The following is a 22,850-nucleotide window of genomic DNA, read 5'->3' as shown; positions in this document are numbered from 1 at the left end:
AGCGTGCGCGCGTTTGTCCTCGGGGTTCACCCCACACATCAGGATTTAATATGTTTAATATTTACGATTCGCGATCGGGACGGCTCTGACATTCTTCTGATCAGGTTCGAACACTCTTAACACACCGCACACCAAGGGGAAATCTGATAAGATAATCGGGACATAACTAGGATTGTCGGAAGGGGGGAAATTTGCCAAAATAAGCTCGATTATCTTTTGGTGTGTACCCAGTATAAGCATCTTTTGTATACCTGCCTTAGAAAAAGAAATTACTGGTGTGTATCTTGAGAGACAATTCATCTGTCAGTGCAGGTTATTTTCAGTTGAGACAGCTCAAACATGTGTTTTAATCTAGGACTAGCCTTAGGGCTTGCTTAAACATCTTAATTTAACTATGGCCTAGTCCTGGTTTTAGCGAAGCCTTGTCTGTGAAACCGAGCCTCAATGTTTCAATTTGAACCATTAAGTTAAACAATTTAGGAAAAGTCTTTCAAATGAATTACTGCATGGTCAGAATTTTTCATATTAAAAATACAATTTAAAGTTCCCTGAATGACTAATTAGATTTTCAAAATTACTCATATTGGCATCCGCATATATAAGTAAGTTTAGACAGTTTACTTTATAACTTAATGTAAAATGATGACGGAGATTGATCAGATTTAATAATGATCCCATTATTAAAAATACTCTTTAGTCGTAGTGTTTTAGCATTAATGAAACACTTTGGGATATAAAGTGATGATGTAGGTAAGTGTTAGCCATTTCTCTGACAGGGTTCCCACACCTTAGTTAACTTCAAGGACCTTTCAAAGACTTTCCAGATCCAATACCCTCAAATTAAAGGACTAAATGGGAAGACACATTTCAAGTGAGAGCAAGGTTACATCGTTTACCTTTAAAGATACATTGTTACGGTTCCCTTTCGAGGGAACTCGCGCTGCGTCACTGCGGTGACACTTTGGGGACGCGTCCAGGGGTAAGTGCGTCTAAATGTGTATATTAAATTCAACCAATGATGAGTCTTAACTACAAAGACAGAGTGATGAAACTTTTAAGGATTTCAAGGGCCTGTCTGAAAGACAAGGTTTAAATATACTTTGTTCTTTATGGCCTATTATTTTTGTTTGTTTTTCATAATAACATCTGGCAACGTTGGGTGACCGGCACCTAAACTGACCAGCAGCCACTGTTTATGAGTCCCACAATGGCGTTATGTTTTTAAAACCGCATGTTAAGCTAAAAATAGTACTCGTAACATTGTCTAAAGTGTTTTGTGAACAATTAATTTTATTCCGTTGCCCTGTGTCCAGACGTTTTTTGCCTAGACAATGCATAGACGCAGCATCAGTGCTTTTTACTGCGATACATCAACAAGTCCGCCATATTGGGTAGGGCAAGACTACTTGAAAGTAAACAAGGATCTGCGTTTGGTGTAAATCAAAACACGTTTACATCTTTCAACATATTTCAGGGGGTCAACATGACATTTTACAGACAAAACACCACTTGAGATCATTTGATCTGTTTTTGTTGTACATTATCATTTAATTGATTAAATATATAAGTACGTTTAAGTAGTTTTTATTAGTACGTATGCAGTATATTGATTTGACATTATATAAATGGAAACATAAGATTAAACATTTAATTGGCTCCTACCAATGCTGTACACATGATTATATTCATTTCGGCTGTTTATGATCATTAATATGTAATAATAAAGATGCATGTGGTATATGCAACTCTTGCTTAATGAACAGTATTGATGTTTTTATCTAAGAGCAGATGCTGCCATCTAGTGGAGGACCAGTGTACAAAACTGTGCAGGTCAAATCCATCCGCCATCTGATTGGATTGTTGTAAGATGTTAAAACCTCACAGAATCAAAGCATCACACTGTCATAGTCATGTTACAACTGTCTGCTAAATGAATAGATATGCATGCAAACAGACTCCTTCTACACATCATTTCAAACCAGCCCTCATTAATGTAAAACAAGGTTTTGGACAAACAAAATCCTACTGGTGCAAAAGAACATACTTACGTGCAAATCTTGCCAGTGGTCTGTTTGTTTCACCATCCTCATTAGCCACTAGAGAGAGAGAGAGAGAGAGAGAGAGAGAGAGAGAGAGAGAGAGAGAGAGAATCCAGGATAATAATAAGTGGGCTTAGTTAAATGCATGACACAAAAAAGCTTTTTGCTGCTAATTTGTATGCATAATGTGAATATAATACAGCACGCTGGTAGATGTGTGAAGCATTGCTGTACCCTGACTTTAGCATCTGTGCTTTCATTAGTGTTTAAAATGAATCTTTGTCAGTAGGGGTCTAGGGATGTAGTGTACTGCAAGTCTCTTAAAAATGTAGAAAAAGACAGAAAGGCTTTTTTTAAAAGCTGATGCCACCATGCTAAAATAAAAAACTTGCTAATAGTGATGCTTGCTTCATTAACTAAAAATTATTTTTTTACCGACACGGCATGCTCAAAGTCCAACTGTTTTATATTGTTTCTTTTGTGTACATTCTGTAAAAAACAAAGGATTTGTTGTTTTGGAATATATTGTTTTTGGGCAACACCTGAAAATGCATTGGTAAGTTTGTATTAAGACCGACAAGACACATTTCCAACACTAAGACCCATTAAAAGTGATTCTCAGGTGCCAGGTGGAAGTGGTCATGCTCACGCTCCACTGGACCTGATTGACAACACGCCACACAAAATGAGCTTACAGTGCACTGAACAAATGATCGCTCATCCATGTAACCATGACGACGGGCAGATGTTTGAAAATGCCACAGGCGTTATGTTAAAATGTGAATATGAGCTTCCCTGCTGCGTTCTTGTATTCCTCAACTCATTGGCGAGTTTATACACTCTTATTTTCTCATTAACAAAGTGTTAAGTAGTTAAATTCAATTTTTACAAGGAAGCAGATTTTTATTTTATTTGCTGTGAATAACATTGGCATGAGAAACTGTAACACCTCTGCTGTTAGACCCTGTCAGTCCGCTGTCCTTCCACATGAATGTGCACTTACCAGATGTTTAATAAGTCTGTCTAAGTATGAAATAATAAATCATTTAAGACAGAGTGATCAAGACCCTGACATGAAGTGTTTATTTTGCTTATAGGAACGTGAATTATTTGAGTTAATTGTTGCGTTATTATTGAGTATTACACAAACTATTTTAACCAATCAGAATCAAACATTCCAGAGCGTGCCTGTTTCCATCACTTTGTGTATGTGTGAGATAAATAACAAATGAGATCTTTTGAATATCTTAAAGGGATAGTTGGCCCAAAAATGACAATATTGTCATAATTTACACTAGGGATGCATAACGATTAATCACGATTAATCTATAGCAGAATAAAAGTTTTTGTTTATATCGTGTGAACTGTGCATATTTACAGTGCCCTCCATAAGTATTGGAACAGCCAATTTGTATGTGAATACCCTCAAAATAAAGCTGAGAGTTTGGACTTTAAGCCAATATTCATTATATGACTGTAACTGGAATACATTTTGGTAAACAGCTAAAATAACACAAAATGTGCCTCTGTTCCAATACTTATGGAGGGCACTGTACATATACATAATTATTATACACACATGCATGTATAATTTTAAGAAAAATGTATATTTATATAAAGTATTTATATATTAAGTATTTATTTATATATATATACACACTGTAAAACACAGTAAACTTAACTCAAACCATTTAAGGAAACCGGTTGCCTTAAACTATTTAAGTTTTAAAACACATACATTTAAGTACTGTGAACTTGAGTCATGTGCAATTATGCACTTATATTTATATAAGTAGTGTGAACTTAAATATAAGTGCATAACTGCATATGACTCAATTTGTTTAAGTTCACATTACTCAAATGTATGTGTTTTAAAACTTAAATGGTTTACTGCGACCGGTTTTTTAAAATGGTTTGAGTTGAGTTAGGTTATATATATATATACATACATACATACATACACACACACACACACACACACACACACACACACACACAAGCCCCGTGAAGCAGTGGGGTTACCAGTGCATTTTATAACAGCTAAGGGGCGTTGTTAAGCACGACGCGAAGCGGAGTGCCTTAAACCCCCTTAGCTGTTATAAAATGCAATGTAACCCCACTGCTTCACGGGGCTTATTGCGTTTATAAAACGGTTACTTCAAATGCATAGCAGGGTTTCATAAAATGAAACACAAATAAGTTGTAATAATATTACTACAAATATTACTCTTCCGCCAAACAAAGTAGTTCCTCAGAATCAAGTGTGACTGAAACAGAGCGCAGTTCCCAACCAACACAGACGCAGCAAAGACACAATGAAAATATGATTTAAGACTGTGGTGTTTATTTTGATCAAATATGCTTGGAAGCATGCTGAACTCTTTCCCTGTTTTTAAGTTGCCACCCAGTTTTAGTTTAATGCCTTACAGAAAAATGATCTTCTTCAAATAAACATAAAATATCAAATGAAAGAACAGACCCTCCGCTTTAAAAAAAAAATAGTTTCATCCTACCTTCATTTGTTCTCTTATCACCTCTCAAATTTTCAACTAAAAGCGGAGATAATTCAATTTTTGTGAATAACTTTTGTAAGAGACCAGATTCAGAGCCAGATTCAAAACTTTAGTGTTTTTAGTGTTGAGTGAATGAGTCAGTGTTTAAGTTGTGTATGATCGCCACCCAGTGGATAGCGGAAATATGAATTTGAGGTGGAAACTCCTCAGGGAACGTTTTCTCTTTATTGACGAGATGACTCAACAATATTTATTGACATTTATCTGGATATCGCCATAATTGTGCAATTGTAGACAAATAAAAAATATGATTAAAGTGGTGTTTATTGTCATAAATCAGTACCGGCAACAGTGGCGCAGTTATACTTATGCAATGCGGTCTGAACCGTGGGTTTACCAGGGTATTTTATCACGGCTTAGAGCCCATTTCAACCAATCAGAATGAAGAACCAGAACTGCCCGTTTTATAAAAAACTTTTATTCTGCAATAGATTAATCGTGAATAATCGTTATGCATCCCTTACACCATAAATTACTTTTTTTGTTCTTTAGAACGCAAATGCAGATTTTTTTTTAAAAAGTGTTGCCTCTCTTTCAGAGCACATTCTCTGTGTCCGAACTGTTGTTTAGTCAGTTTCAGTCAGTTTTCTTTTAATTAATGTGTAATAATTTAAAACAACAGCGATATCCACAACAAGTAAGTAGAGTAAATGTCTGCAAGACACTTAAAATATGTGATACAAGTCAAGTGGAGTTATTTATCGAACACATTTGGGTCCTTTTGAAGCTTCAAGGGATTTCTGTTTACTAACTGAGTGGATGGTGACCACCTCGTTCACCATCCCCATAGTAACCAGAAAACCCCAAACAAAATCTCAGTTTGAGTTCCGAAGAACAAAGAAAAACACTGGGGTTCAAATGACATGCGGGTGAGAAAATAATGACAAGGTTTTTGGGTGAACTCCCTTAAATTTCTCCTTTAGACATTAGGCATGGGCCGGTATAAGATTCTGGCGGTATGATAACCTTTAGAAAAATTACCACGCTTTCACGGTGTTGCGGTATTGCCATTGCAACCCTAAAATGAGATATTTTTAAATGCCAGGCAAAAATAAAGCCTTTAAAGCAACACTATGTAGTTTCCATGTAAAAATGACTTACAGCTCCCCCATGTGGTTGAAAAGCCCAACAGTGCCTGGTATCAGACACTCTTCTGCAGGCAGGGGAAGGGGCGGGGCTGTGTGCTCTACCCTCCACCGCTACTTTCAGAGTGTGCCTGTAGCAGCTAGGAGGCTGCTCAGGTTGCAGCAACAGTACAATTTGTCCAGTTAAAAGTTGTTCTATCACTGAAATAATTTTAGAGACATTATTTAAAGGTAAAAAAAACTACATAGTGTTGCTTTAAATTATAATATGCTTTCAAATGTATATTAAATGTTAACTTTAAATCAATTACATGACTTAATGATTTAATTAATTTTGTATAAACACAGCTCATACCTTGGAGACGGTTGAACATTTAAGTGGTTTTGAAACCTTGACTGTTTAAAACCTCGATATACCTTGAAACCAGTAACCAGCCCATGAATAATAGACAGCAATAAGAAACTGGGTGTTAGTGGACAAAAAATGGAAAACTGTCTTCAGATTTGTCAAGATAGTAAAGACTGCAATCTAAAGTTGCAATTCGTCCAAATTACTTGAGTTTTAATATGATTTTAAATGTGATTACTTTATCAAAAACTGCATTTACATTTTTTCTCCTAATAGATGTTGGCAATCATGGTGATGGTGACATAACAAAATATTAAATGGAAAAATACATTTCCTGAGCTGTAAAATAAAATGATTAAGTTTGGTTGGATGTACAAGCATTTATACATATTTTACAAGTTTGCTAATTTATAAGAATTTAAATGAAGTGAATCACACAAATATGTATGATTATTATAAAAAAACAATAATCAAACCCCGCCCCTAATTCCAACGTTACAGAATGTGGTTGTACGAATAAATACGAATTGACTACTTATGTGTAAGAACTGTCATGATATTGTGTTGAGTCAGGAGATTTTTACTCTGCTTCACTGTAAGTGAAGTGTAAGTTTTTATTATAGGAACAACACATTTTGTGTTACTTTTAACATACCTTGCGTTATCCCTTTAATTTATTTCAACACATAATGACACATAATGTATTAAATGGCATTATAATGAACAAATCCTCTTTTTAAGAGTGTTGCTAAACTTGCTATATAGAGTTGTTGTGATACTTAATAGTGTCTTTTCAACAACCAGACAATCACCAGATTCCCATTTTTTACTTTTTGTTTACAAAATGATTGTACCTGTAGAATACCAAAACACACAATGCGTGAAATTTGAAAACCTAAACATCAAACACCCTTTAAAATAAAATCATTTTCTGAAAACTTGTAATAATTAGCAGCTTTTGGTTTCTTACCAATAGTGAAGCTGAATCCATCGATGCTAAAAGTAGCACTTCTGCCCTTGGTAAAGCCCTTTTTTCTCGAGTCTGTTTCCATTTTCCTTTCGTACAGTATTTTGTATTTCTCCTTTAGATTCGAAACATTCAAAGCGCTTGCTGAGAGAATCCCAAACTGTGTGCATGTGAAGTTAAGTACTCAACGTGTCGTTGGTTTCTCGTCCTTTTGTTTGTCTGTCAGAGAAAGCAGATCTGACCTCTTCTCCCAGTACAGTAATATCACACGAGACACACTATTTTCTCTCTTGCCATCATTCTCAACCCCTGGCGCCGTCTCATTATTTTCTCCCGTGAATGTGAGTCCCCTCTCAGCAGAGCACTTACAGTAGTGTACCCATGCATAACATAACACACAGTGCCCTCTCTCATCCACACTACAAATCTGCTGTGTCTGTTCAATGTTCTGTTGTGATGTTCAAATGTGCTTGCGTGATTCTAGATGTAATCTAAATTACTGCTGATTTTTTAACACATTCCCAGAAATGTCAGTCCAGGCCAAGGCTGTGAGATTTACTTGATGCGTTTCTTTTAGGCATCATGAATCACTCATTTCTTTTTTAAAAGATAGAAAACTGTAGAGATGAATAGACTGATGGAGGCAGAAATGAAGCTATTATGATGAAATAATACGCTACAGATTTGAAGCTTTGATCTCTCTCTCTCTCTCTCTCTCTCTCTCTCTCTCTCTCTCTCTCTCTCTCTCTCTCTCTCCACATATGTTCAAACACAGAAAGGAGGGAGGCCTTAAACCCCTGCAGATACTGTGACAGTTTAATATGTGACTGTCTTACATGTGAGCAAAAGATTAGAGTGCAGTATATATTCGGATCGCTCTTCCTTCACTATCTTTATTGCAAACATAAACATAAACATAAAATAGAATAAAATAGAATAGAATAAACATAGATATAAAACTGAATATAATATAAAATAGAATAGATATAGAACAGAAAAGATATAGAACAGAACACAATAGACATAGAACAGAACAAAACCGACATAGAATAGAATAGACATAGAATGGAATAGACAGAGAATAGACATAGAATAGAAATAGAATAGACATAGAATAGAATAGACATAGAACAGAACAAAATAAACATAGAACACTACAGAACCGACATAGAATAGAATATAGAATAGAATAGGCATCTAATAGACATAGAACAAAATAGAATAGAAATAGCATAGAAATAGCATAAAAATAGAAGTAGAACAGAACAGACATAGAACACAACAGAATAGACAACAGAACAGAATATAATATAATATAACCGATATAAAATAGAATAGAATTTACATAGACATAGAACGGAACAGACATAGAATAGAACATAAAATAGAATAGACATCGAATAGAACAGAGCAGAAAAGACATAGAATAAAATTAAACAGAAAGGAATTGACATAGACATAGAACAGAATTAAACAGAATAGAATAGAAATAGACATAGAACTGAACAAAACAGACATAGAATAGTACAGAACCGGCATAGAATATAATAAAATAGAGGAGAATTGACACAGAATATATTATAATATAAAATAGAATAGAATAGAACAAAATAGAATATAAAAAAGACATAAAACAGAATAGAATAGACATAGAACAAAACAGAACAGGCATAGAATATAGAATAGAATAGACATCGAATAGACATAGAACATAATAGAATATACATAGAACAAAACAGAACAGACATAAAACAGAACAGAACTGACATAGAATAGAATAAAATAGAATTAAAGAAAATTGACACTATTGACAATAGAAAAGAATAGAATAGAATAAAATAGAATAGAATAGAATAAAACCGACATAGATATAAAACAAAATAAAATATAGAATAGAATAGAATAGAATAAAATAGAATAGAATAGACACAGAACAGAACCGACATAGAATAGAATAAAATAGAAGATAATTGACATAGAATATAATATAATAGAATAGAATAGAATAGAATAGAATAGAATAGAATAGAATAAAACCAACATAGATATAAAACAAAATAAAATATAGAATAGAATAGACATAGAACAGAACAGAATAGACATAAAACAGAACAGAACTGACACAGAATAGAATAAAATAGAATTAAAGAGAATTGACACTCTTGACAAAAGAATAGAATAGAATAGAATAGAATAGAATAGAATAGAATAGAATAGAATAGAATAGAATAGAATAAAATAGAATAGAAAAGACACAGAACAGAACCGACATAGAATATAGAATAGAATAGACATCGAATAGACATAGAACATAATAGAATATACATAGAACAGAACAGAACAGACATAAAACAGAACAGAACTGACATAGAATAGAATAAAATAGAATTAAAGAAAATTGACACTATTGACAATAGAAAAGAATAGAATAGAATAAAATAGAATAGAATAGAATAAAACCGACATAGATATAAAACAAAATAAAATATAGAATAGAATAGAATAGAATAGAATAAAATAGAATAGAATAGAATAAAATAGAATAGAATAGACACAGAACAGAACCGACATAGAATAGAATAAAATAGAAGATAATTGACATAGAATAGAATAGAATAGAATAGAATAGAATAGAATAGAATAGAATAGAATAGAATAGAATAGAATAAAACCGACATAGATATAAAACAAAATAAAATATAGAATAGAATAGACATAGAACAGAACAGAATAGACATAAAACAGAACAGAACTGACACAGAATAGAATAAAATAGAATTAAAGAGAATTGACACTCTTGACAAAAGAATAGAATAGAATAGAATAGAATAGAATAGAATAGAATAGAATAGACACAGAACAGAACCGACATAGAATAGAATAAAATAGAAGATAATTGACACAGAATAGAATAGAATAGAATAGAATAGAATAGAATAGAATAGAATAGAAAAGATATAGAACAAAACTGACATAGATATAAAACAAAATAGAATATAGAATAGAACAGACATAGAACAGAACAGAACAGAATAGACATAAAACAGAACAGAACTGACATAGAATAGAATTAAAGAGAATTGACACTATTGACAATAGAACAGAACAGAACAGAACAGAACAGAACAAAAATAGAATAGAATAGAATAGAATAGAATAGAATAGAATAGAAAATAGAATAGAATAGACATAGAACAGAACAGAACCAACATAGAATAGAATAAAATAGAAGATAATTGACACAGAATAGAATAGAATAGAAAAGAATAGAACCCTTATGTATGTATGCCAGGGTGAACCCTCCTAAAACAACTCAAGGGGTCCTTTGTATGGTGTTGTGGCTCAAATCTTGCATAGATGAAACTCACATCAGTGTCATGTTATTAATAACATATGTTACAGGCAAGCAATGAATCATAAAGCAATTCAATGGATGATGATCTGTCTTACACTGGTCCTTTATCAAATGTGCTTAATGAGTATTTAATCATAAAAAGTTCCTGTGGTTGTTTGCGTGGTTTCCCGCAAGGTCGGCTCATATATGGTGTCATATTGTGAATGTTGGTCACTAGGCAACCAGCCAAGGCTTTTTTCATTGTAGAGATCCCGAGGTTAATGTGTGGATAATGAAACGCACAGAAAAAATTGGTGCTGTTTTGTGTGGACAAAAATAATCCAAGATATTTTGTAAAAAAAATACTTAAAGCCCAACACTACATACTATGTACATACTAGCAGACACATGATGGACATGATTTGAATCTATTTGTCAGATGTAAAGTGGTTATTATAGTGGTAAAGTGCTTTCTAAAATTGTGCTAAATAGTTGTCTATACACTCTAAATTAAATAAAAATGTTGGGATGTTTCAAACCATGGTTGGGTAAAATATGGACAAACGCAACTCTTGCTATGACCTGTGCTGGATTGCTTTAACTAAAATATGTTTAAATTTAACTTGACACATTGATTGCGTTGGCCCATGTTTGATCCAACAAAGGGTTAAAGTAATCAAGCATTTGTTAGAGTACTGGAACATTACTGAAATGTTGTTTATACTGTACAATGAATGATGAGATCAATAATTTAATTCATTGAAGTAATGTAGTAATCTCAACTATTTTATAAGTTATATGAGATTCATTGTAAGTTTAATATAAAACCTAAATATAAAAATATGTTTAATACACTGGGAATTAAACTTGGTTATCTTCAAGAGATGAACCCAAACTATTGTTGTAAGTTGTAAATTAACCTGCTAGGTCGTTTTAACGCAAAATGCTGGGTTGTTTTAACCAATTGTTGTGTCAAATATAAATATGTTCTGGGTTAAATTAATCCAACATCCCTTTTTGACCAAACCCTGGATTGAAAATAACTTTTGATTGAAAATAGCAATATCTTCAAGTGATTTGAAATGACTTTAAAGAGCACCTATTTCATTGCTAAAAAGCAACGTTATGTTGTGTATTTGGTATAATACAATATTTTGCGTGGTTTATGGTTAAAAAACACATTATTTTCCACATACCGTACATTTTTGTAGCTTCAGATCTGAAATGCACAAATTTGAAAAGCTCTGTGTCGCTGATTGGCCAGCGAATCTGTACGTTGTGTCTGAATACCTCTGACGTCAGACGGAAACGTGGCGCTCCTTACCATGTTTGAAAGATTCGCACACAACGCAATGTTAACAGGAGTTAATTTACAGGTTGTGAGTCCGAAGCAGAGGAATTATGATAATGTCGGTCTTGTTCACATCAACAGGCCCACAGTAGTAAACTGTTGCCTACAATCTGTGTGTTTGTTGTAGTCCAAGAAAAGAGCTTTACGTTGAAGACTATGGGCCCTATTTTAACGATCTAAGCGCATTGTCTAAAGCGCACACCACAACGTCTAACTGGGCGTGTCCGAATCCACTTTTGCTAATTTAATGACGGGAAAAATGGTTTGTGCGCCAAGCGCATGGTCGAAAAGGGTTGGTCCTATTGTAATGGGAGTATTTTGGGCGTAACGTGCAATAAACCAATGAGAGTCTCAGCTCTCATCCCCTTTAAAAGCAAGTTGCGCTGGCGCCATGTCGAATCCCTATTTAGATGACGGACTTTGTAAACTGAAAAACTAAGCGGAGGAAGAAGATCCCCAGTTTAAGATTAATGTTTAATAATTGTGTTGTTTTCACTTGTATTGAAATAGTTATTTTTCATTAAAACCTTTAAAACCCTTTTCTTTTAGTCATGGAAGTAAAAAAGCAGACTTGTAATGGCTTTAAATGTATGGCTATCCAATATCATCAAAACATAATTTACAAGTATGTAAGAAAAGGTTTGTACTGTAAAAATACTTTATTTGTAACAAACAGGAGATAAAGAATTTACAAACGGCTCTATGCGCGTTTCAGCACTTTGGACAGCGTTTTTTTAGCAAAGAGTTTTTTTAAGCATTACTTAAAAATGTTTCTCATCTCACCATATCCACAGGTACAGAGTCATCATATACAATAAATCCGTGAGGTAGCATTAAAAAAAACATTTAAAAACAGATGCATTTGTTTAAAGCAAAGCATTTATTTACTTACCAGGCTGCAGGTGAAGCAGCTCTTTGCGCCTTTCCAACGTCTCATAATTAGTCCTCATTTATGTCCAAGAGACTCAATAATAATCTTTTACATTCAGTCCTTTAATCTTTCATACTTAAAAGCATTTTTGTGCTGCTGCGCATTCATGTACTTTGTGATAAGCAAACCCGCGTTGTCCTCCCGTTTATAGGCGCATATTACTAATTCGCTCTTTAAATAACATAAAACATATTGCGCCATTGACTTTAGACTTTAGAGCAGGTTTTAGTTGGTCAATGGCGTAGTCTATTTTAGTTGCCTCAAAATAACAACGCGCCAACAATGCGCCTGAACACACCTCGTTTTCAGACCAAAAGGGGGCGCCAATGCATTTGCTATTTAAACAACGCGGCGCTAAACGTGAAAATTAGGGTGGAAACTAGCGAAAGACACTTGCGTCGCACATTGCGCCGGGTGTAAGATAGAGCCCCAAAACTCATTGTTAAGAAGAGTCATTGTTAACCTTGGGGTTTGTACCTTTTGCATATCGTTAACATGTATCAATATACACTTACAACCAAAGGAAATTTAAAAACGAATGAATGAACAATAGGTGCTCTTTAAAAGATGCACTAAAATACACTTTATTTAAGTTGTTTAAGGGCCGGTTTCCCGGACAGGGATTAGACTAGTCCTAGACTAAAACATTTTTAAGAGCTGTCCAAACTGAAAACCACTTGCACTGACATATCTTAAAATACATCAGGGCCATTTGCCTCAAAATGCACACATGTAATGTTTTAGTATAAGGCATGTTTGTTAAAACTAATTATATTTCCTATATTAAACTAAGGCCTAGTCCTGGATAAAGCTAATCCCTGTCCTGAAAACCGCCCCTAAATGTACTAATTTCACACATTGATATTGTACTTAATATTGAAAAAAATGTGTTAAGTACATACATAAGATAAACTTAAGAACATCTAAGTGTACTCAACTGTGGGTTTAAGCTTTTAAGCTTGAATAGGTGGGAATGTTTGCAGTTTATGTGAATATCGGTCACTATTTAATCACATATCAGAAGATACAGTACTGCAAAATTGTTAAAACATTGTGGCATTGTAAAATAAAACTGTGTTTAGCTGCAGAAAGAAAGTCGCATACATCGGAGCTGACATGAGGATGAGTAAATTATAAGAGTGTCCGTAATTGGGTGCCTTGTGAATTTTCCAAAAGTGACCAGAAGAGGTCAATAAAACATCCCTAATATTTCTCTCTCTCTCTCTCTCTCTCTCTCTCTCTCTCTCTCTCTCTCTCTCTCTCTCTCTCTCTCTCGTTAACAGCATGATCTAATGACGTGACAGTGATTTTTATAGTATTATACATTAGAGCATAAATGAGTTCCTTAGAGTGAACATCACTGAGACAGCACGAGCTCACGGGAATGAGTTGTCCCTGTTACCATAGCGACGGACAGAGCGTGTCCTCCCGCCATTCCCTGCATGCGCTCATTACAGAGGTGACGTCAAAAAAAGCGGAAATGTCTTATACTGTAAATTAAAACAAACCTTTTTCTTTTACAGAGCTCAATTTAAGTCAAACAACATTTTAATTTACTGCCTAAATAGTATCATTTCATAGACAATTTGTTTTCAAAATCGCATACACTTTTAAAACGCACATTTTACCATAAAACAATGTTAACTTAACAATAACTTATTAACCATTAAAGCAAATTCACGCTTCATCAACAATAGCCTATAATGAGTCTACCCTAAAATTAAAGATCAGTTTATCTGTCTGATACCCTTGATAGCAATAATATGACATAATATAACAGGACATATACATAAAAGCATGAACGAGAATTCAATATAGGCTGATCTAAGTAGATCATCGAAGCAGGGACGCAATATTTAACAATGGTCAATAAAGTGAGCTTTCATTAATTACATTAACATTATTGATCTGCAGTATAACAATAAACTTTTTTCTAAGCTCTACTGTTACAAGTCAGGCACAATCTCTGTAGATCTACTTAGTGATGCACCGATGTATCGGCCGCCGATATTTATCGGCCGATTTTTGATGAATTTGAAACCATCGGCATATTGGCAATAGCACGAGAAAGGCAGATACCGATTGTTTATTAATTAACCACATAAAGGCAATGAATTGCATGTCTGTTGTTCAATTAAAATGATTTAATGTTCTGGTGTGCACTATACTTAAACACCGACAGAAAACCTTTGTTGAGCTGGCTCAAATGTCTTGGACAATAAAAGAAACAGACTGCACTTTAGTGGGGGAAAAGAAGTATTTATACTCTGTTTAAAGCAATAGCACTGGCATTATTTATGTGTATTAAAGAAATCCATTATATGTACAAAATGAGTTTATGTTGTTAATAAAATAAATGCTGAATAGCACAAACCCCCTTTGAAGGTTGTCGTGTTGTCTTATTATATTTGTTTTAGCTTAATTTGTGCCTCTCTTATTATGTTGGTCAGTTGAATGTTAAGTAGATCCAATCCATGTTCAGTAAAAATAATTAGATGCAGAAATAAACTAGCTAATAGACCAACTGTATAGTATTGTATACAAGTGTTTAATATCGGTATCGGCCAGAAGCTGTCTGTTTAAATCGGTATCGGCCCAAAAAATCCTATCGGTGCATCCCTAGATCTACTTTATCTGTTCACTAAAGCCTTAAATATTCATTGCAATTGAATTGTCTGTCCTGATCCCAGCCAAAATGGGACTAATAGGAGTAATAGGTACTGCCCTAGTGACAGCCTTGCGTCATATTTTCTGAATGCGTCAAGACAACACAGCTTCTGGTAAGTATAATTAACAGCACATTCATAACATTCATAAATCTAAAGTTTTCCTTTGTTTTGATCTGACCGTCATGACTGTGTTGGCTGGTGTCTCCCTGCCTGTGTCTCTCTAGAGATGCAACGCCATACAGGGAGGTGTTAGGGCCCACCGGGAGCTTAACTGTCGCCTGTTCATGGTAACCATGAAACATAGAGCTACAGGATATATTTTAGTCCCCCTCTAGAGCCCTTTCTTCCTTTAATGGTGAGATATAATCATATAAACTGACATAGCATTTGAAAGCTTGTGGAAAAAAATAAAAAGATGGAGACTAAATTTAGTAAGACACAATATCTCCCCCTTTGATTGTATAATACCCAATAAACCTGGTTTATGTGTAGTCAATATTTCCAAAAGGACAGCAATCGTTAAATGATAACGCTCGCGGGCCGTTTTAGACACATGTGCTATATAGGCACCAGGAACTCCTGGTATTACATCAAAGCGTTTAAACATAATAAAGGGCCGGGATACTTCAAAGCACTGCGGTGCATCACTGATCATCACATTATGAGGCGTTTTATTCTCATCTGTTATGCAGAAGTGCCTGAACTCTCTCATGTGCAGATAAATGATCGCTTTCACCCACGTTTTGACCCAAAATGAGCAAACACCTGTTTCCCACCCGTCTCATGAAGGTATGCACTGAAATTCCACAATCACCTAATGATAGTATCGAATAAATACAGTGGGCACAATAAATATTTGGACATGGCCCGAATTCATATTCAAGTAATTTATCAATATACAATAAATATCCCCGCATTTTCTTAAAAGTGAAATAAATGTTTATATGCAAGGCATGTCTTATGTGAGATGTTTCAATCACATTTGTTAAAAAGATTTGAATTTGTCCACCCTGTTTAAAAATATAAAGCTTACTGTATGTTTGACCTCAATGTACATTCAGGCACAGCTTTTGTTGCTAAGGAGAACAGACTGTACTATTCAGTGGCGGCTCGTGACTGCTCATCCGAGGGGCGCAAATTCAAAATATGTGTTCGGAGTGTCGTGTGTGTTGCTTGTGTTTTCAATATATGTGTTTGTTGCTTCATGTGAACCATGTGCATCACGTGTTTTGTCAAAATAAGTGCCTGCTGCACACGCGTCAAAACCGTTTATGATAAAAGAGACGCTCACATTCACAAAATACACGCAACCCTACTCAAAAATCCAGCTAAAACCAGCATAAGCTGGTAGCTGGTTTTAGCTGGTTTAAGGTTGTTTACGCTGGTCCTCCCAGCCTGACAAAGCTGGTCATGCTGGTGGGCCAGCTGGTATTCCAGCCTGACCAGCTAAGTCCAGCTAGACCAGCTTAAAATGTGAATAAAACACAGCTAGACCAGCTTGAAACACCAGCAAAACCAGCTAAAACCAAGCTGGAGACCAGCTAAAACCAGCTCACCAGCTTATGCTGGTCTTAGCTGGATTTTTCAGTAGGGAAGACACTCCCTTAACAGTAAACTCTGATTACGCATGACATTATGCGAGTATCTGGCAAACCCGAGCGTCTCTTTTATCATAAACCCTTAAGACGCATCTGCAGCAGGTACTTAATTTGACACGTGATGCACATAGGTTCACTCGACACTTGAAATTACGAACCACACACATTACAGGCTACATACATGTTGTGACAAACTTCGCATCGAGCGCCCTTGGAAAAAAGAAATCACCGGCCGCCACTGCAATGCCGGCGTCAAGGGGGGGCATTCGCGGGCCGTGCCCCCCCAAACGGTTTGTTGTGCCCCCTACACAGTTTTTTTATTAATTTAATATATATCAAGAATAATTCAGATAAATTAAACATTGAATGTTTCATGACTTTTAATGTAATGAAATGAGGAAAATATAGTTGATATGTTTTTTAATTAAAACAGACTAGTTTCTCTGATTGGTTGTATTGCGACGTCTCATGCGTCTTAACCTCTTTAGCATATTAATGTGACTTGATAGCAACGTGTTTTTTGCGGCATTTTATGGATTGTGTAAAATATGGATATTAGAACATTTAGAACGAACCAGCACCGCCTGCACCATCTGATTTCATGCAAACACCGATTGGCTCAAACTCAGAGATTAGAGGTCGAGGTGGAATTTTCAAATCTACTGGACACTGTTTTAAGGAAGTTTAATGTTCGCACACACCACCTTCAGTTTTTTTAAAGGTAAGTTAGCATTGTTTTAATTTACGTAAGCCTAAATGTGAAGTGTGGCAGACCGTTAAAGCAACACTAAAGAGTTTTTGTTCTTTGCTCTCCCTACAGGTTAAAAGCGGAATTGTCCATTACTAAATACTGCAGCATAACTGGCTCTGATTGGATTGTAGGTCTGCCGTAAAGCAAGTTTTTGTAGTTTTGACTCGAACTACAGGACCGCGACCCGACGGTTGGAAACTTCTTTAGTGCGGTTTAGGCCGATAGAGGGCTGCAAAGCGAATGTGAAAGTGCCGTTCACCCTGTTTCGAGTGGTAAAAAAAACTCTTTGGTGTTGCTTTAACAGCATTGCGACATGATTATGGTAATACTGATTAGTTTGTGATCTTCTGCACTTTACGGGAAATGAGCTGATAGTCTGTACCAGTTGTACGAGTGTGTGCTTACACTGTATTTGTTGTTTTAATGCCTTGTTTTTGCAAGTTATTGTTGCTAATTGCGTGCCCCCCATTGGAAGCCGCGTGCTCCCGTTAGTCATGGTCTGTCGCCGGCTCTGCGCCACTGGTACTAGTACTGATATGGATGGTATCATCACATGTTGTATCCCGTTGGGCAAATATTAATATATTACCAAAACTCAGTACACTTTTATAAAAAAAGGTTTTTAAAATTGGTTCTTCGTAGTGATGATTTAGTAAGGTTTCTAAAAGAACCATATTTTTTTACCTTTTCATAGTCTAGAGCAGTTGGCTCCAACATGGTGCCCGTATACGTCACATGTCACTACGAAAAATGCGTTTGCGTACTACACCAGAGCCGTGAAGATTATTTTTGCGAAGGATGGATGCACATTCTTTGGACTTGAAGGAGCGGACCCCATATTCATTTATTAAGATATAAAGATTGGAAAAGCTAGACATTTTTAAAAATATCTGAAAAAGATGGTGGCTTCAGGGTGAGTAAATCATGGGGTAATTTTCATTTTTGGTCAAACTATCCCTTTAATAGCCTCAATTTTAATATTTATTTATTACATATCTGTAACTATTTTAAAGTACAAAATGTTTTGAGTAGACTATATAAAAAAATTAGCTTTCCATGGTGGTAGCCCTTGCTCACAAAAAGGTTGGAGACCCCTGCTTTAAACTCCTTTTTTTGCCACAAAGAACCTTTCGTGCAACAGGATGCTATGGGTTCTTTAAGAAATTATTAGGCATGGGCCGGTTACCGGTTTCAAGGTATACCATGATTTTAAAGAGTCAAGGTTTCAAAACCACTAACATTTTCTGTGATACCGTTTCCAATGTATGAGCTGTGTTTACACAAAATTCATTAAATCATTAAAGGATTAGTCCATTTTCTTAAAAGAAAAATCCAGATAATTTACTCACCACCATGTCATCCAAAATGTTGATGTCTTTCTTTGTTCAGTCCAACATTTAATACTTAACTCAACACTTAACAGTTTTTTTCAACAGAGTTTCAAAAGACTCTAAATGATCCCAAACGAGGCATAAGGGTCTTATCTAAGGAAACGATTGTCATTTTTGACAATAAAAATAACAAATATACACTTTTAAAGCACAACTTCTCGTCTAGATCCGGTCGTGATGCGCCAGTTGACCCGACGCAATATGTCATGACGTCAAGAGGTCACAGAGGACGAACGCGAAACTCTGCCCCAGTGTTTACAAGTGTTGAGAATGAGGACCGTTCTGACGTTGTTGTATGTCGAATGATACTAATTAATGACTTTGTGGCAGTTTATTGTTTAAAATGGTCCGCAAATGTTTTATATATGTAACACGTGGCCTCCCTACGTCACTACGCATTTACGTTAGGTCGCGCTGGACCGGACCTAGACGAAAAGTTGTGGTTTAAAAGTACGTATTTTTTATTTTTCTTGTCAAAAATGGCAATCGTTTCGCTAGATAAGACCCTTATGCCTCGTTTGGGATCGTTTATAGTCCTTTGAAACTCCGTTGAAAAAAACTGTTAAGTGTTGAGTTAAGTATTAAATGTTGGGCTCTATTAAAGTTCATTAAAATGAGAAAAATCCTGCAATGTTTTCCTCAAAAAACATAATTTCTTCTCGACTGAACAAAGAAAGACATCAACATTTTGGATGACATGGTGGTTAGTAAATTATCTGGATTTTTGTTTTAAGAAAATGGACTAATCCTTTAAGTCATGTAATTTACATTTAATTACAAAAATATATATATATATTTTTAAAGAAAATTATCATTTAACTTTAGGCTTTATTTTTACCCGGCATACATATTGTATGTTGATTAAAAATAAAATGTATTGTGTCCAGTTAAAAAGTTGTTGTTTGTATACGTAGGAGTCTAAGCATTGTCAAAATCGCAGTACTGTTAAACCGTGGTAGTTTTGCTTAAGCTTATCATACCGTCAAAATCTCATGCCGCCCCATGCCTAGAAACTATACAGGTCCAAAAGCACCCTTATGAAAATTAACCCACGGTTTAGGCTAAGTATAGTAACCTTAGTTTTACTTATGTATTTGCTGGTTTTGTTTTATTTATAGTAAAACCATAGAGGAACCCAGTAGTTCTCAAACTGGGGGGCAATACGATTGTGTTGTATTGACAAATGTGTTATATACGACCAGTTTTATTGATTTTGTAAAATACATAACTTTATCATAAATTCTGTGTAAAAAAAAACTCAGAAAAATATAAGTCATGTTTAATTTTAACATAGTGACACTGTTTTGACTTAAGATGCACACCTGTAGTGTTTTTTGTAATGTATGTTTGTAAAAAGTTCTTAAATGGCCTAATATAGACCCCTTCACGGTTCACGTCACAGGCAGTTTCCACTGCGCATGTCGGGGTCAGAAAAGCCATGACAGCAGATAGAGTTGCGTATTATTCGGTATCGTCAAAAATGCCTACTTACGTCGTGGGCTGTGAAAATCGCACCAGGTCTTCCGTTAAGTTTTCCCGATTCATGCAGAATCTCAAAAACAAAAAAATACAACATCTGCAGCTGCAAGCAATTAACGTGCAGACTGGAACAATACAAATATCAAAGAGGCTTGTGTTTGTAGTGCTCACTTCATTTGAGGTAAGTCATCATTTTTCAGCCCTGTTAGATTCAATTATAAAGCCTGGATGGTATGAACAGTTTGACCCCATGCTGCGCACGCACCCGATAGTCATTCAATGTTTACAAACGTTGAAGGGGTCTATAAATAAGGCCTAGTCCTGGATTAACCCAAACTCTGTCTGGGAAACCGCCCCTATATCTCTCACGAAAATTAACCATGGTTATACTAAAGTTAAAACAACAACAAAAACATGGTAAAACAATGATAACCACAAAATAACCATGTTTTTAACAACAATGGTTTTTATGAGATATAGTGCTGTTGCTTGGTAGCCTATATTTGCTAATAGTAATCAATACACCAAAAAAACATGACTAAACTAAACTTTTACCACAAAAATAAACATGGTTAAATTTCGTAAGGGATTGTATAATGAATATGTTTTGCTCAATTCAAATTCTAAGTTTGACTCTTTTCAAATTTTTACCAAAATAGCCATAGGTCAACCATGGTATTTGTAGCAAAACTATAGAAATACAAACTGAAACGATTACCATACTGTACCATGTTAATGATCATAATAAACCCTTATTTTTAAAAGTGTAAGTGTGTCTGTAAGGTTCAGATATAGCCTAACATTTGGGGCCACCGTTTTATCCACCTTGATAAGAATATGAACTCACCTCTGACGGAAGCAGGCGGTTGTGATGGGGACAGCGGTTGTTTGCTGGAGCGCTTTGAGATGTTTCGCGTCCGGTGTTTTCCGTCCGGTTCCTTCTGCGGTTCCGAGCCCACTTTGACCAGCGTGTTACGCGACCTGGTGAAGGCTGAGGTCACCGAGCCCATCTCTTCGGAACCACTTTCAGATTAATAAACCTCTGCCGCAAAACAACAATTATACTCTCCATGACTTTGGTGCGGGTTGTGTCATTTCTCTCTTCTTCACGACACAAAGTGTATCGCTGTTGGGATGTTGCAACGCCTTCGTCTACCTGCGGGTCATTTCATCAAACTGACGCGATTCAATAAGGTGAGTCTCTCGCGCTGTTTCCCGAGAGAAGCGCGCACTCGTCACGAATAAAGTTGTAGTTTGGCAAACACGCGCCTCTGGGGCCACGCGCGAAAAAAACAAGCGGCTGTAATTAGTCTGTCAAGTGTATCACAGTAATGAAATACGAACCTATCGAGCCACATGTGTAAAATAACAATTAATATTTACTTTTTAAACATTTGTCTATTTGACATCCATATTATTGCTTCAGTTCGCTCATTTATATGGGAACACAATAGGGTCAAGTAGGTGTTAAAATTAGCTTCATAACAGTGAACAACGTGAAGCATTTATTAACCGTAATAACAGGGCTGGACTGGGACAAAAAATTGGCCCTGGCATTTTGGTCCAGACCGGCCCACTACATAGGATCACAAATCTTTGTGCAATTTTGACTACCAACTCCATATAATGATTAAGTAAAAAAGTATAAGAACTGACATGTGACATTACAAAAATGTAAGCGCTGTAAAAGACTTTGCAGGTTTTAAAAATTTGCTAATTGTCTTAGCCAGTGAGTGTGCACAATGTTTAAACAAACCATTCTGAACACCTTATGATAACACTGAGACCTGATAAATGTTACAATGATGTCGCACACTCGTGGCTGAGTCCCATTATAGTGTTTGCAGAATATTTTGATCACTTTTTTTCTAAAACACCTTTTACAAATTCCAAACCACAGTCATTTTTATAACTTACATTAATTTATGTATACATCTTTTCCTTTCATCCTATTTTATGACCTTGCTGCCCGAATCAGGATTTCTTGTGTAATGGTCACATGCATGGCATCTTTCTTATGGACATCAAATAATGAATTTACAGTGCGTGTGTTAAACTTTTTTTGGCCTATTTTACCTGTAAAAGAAAATGTGCCTAATAATTCTGCACACTTGAATATAAGGTGCTTTTTTCTCCAGCCAGTCATCATTAACAACAATGTATTACTTATACATGCTTTATTTACAAAATTCATGGTAGTTATTAAGATTTTTTTGGTTTGGATTTAGTAAAATATGTTTGATAAAACTGTGATCAAAAGTTTGATGTAGCTACCTAATAATTCTGCCCACACTGTATTTTATTGCTGTGTAATCACTGTCATTTTGCCACTT

General features: G+C 35.4%; 1 protein-coding gene across 3 annotated transcripts in view; it reads right to left on the bottom strand.

Moving 5' to 3' along the window:
* Positions 1 to 21,732, bottom strand: part of pde1cb (phosphodiesterase 1C, calmodulin-dependent b) — a 155,145-nt gene extending 133,413 nt beyond the window's left edge. For 2 of the 3 annotated variants that reach the window (XR_012371928.1, XM_055201352.2), the window contains exons 1-2: positions 21,365 to 21,732; positions 2,049 to 2,096 (exon numbers count right to left, since the gene is read on the bottom strand). Coding sequence is in view for 2 of the 3 variants with exons in the window: in XM_055201352.2 (XP_055057327.2) it covers positions 2,049 to 2,096; positions 21,365 to 21,527 (211 nt within the window). In the remaining variant the exon portion in view is untranslated. Of the gene's footprint in view, positions 1 to 2,048; positions 2,097 to 7,016; positions 7,421 to 21,364 lie in introns of those variants that run through there. The other variant, XM_073872745.1, reaches the window with a different exon arrangement.
* Positions 21,733 to 22,850: the final 1,118 nt, after the last annotated feature.

Source organism: Misgurnus anguillicaudatus, chromosome 2 (assembly GCF_027580225.2).
Source record: "Misgurnus anguillicaudatus chromosome 2, ASM2758022v2, whole genome shotgun sequence".
NCBI classification, from domain to species: domain Eukaryota; kingdom Metazoa; phylum Chordata; class Actinopteri; order Cypriniformes; family Cobitidae; genus Misgurnus; species Misgurnus anguillicaudatus.
Note: the sequence above shows the minus strand (reverse complement) of the source record. Positions and strands in the feature narration are given on the sequence as shown.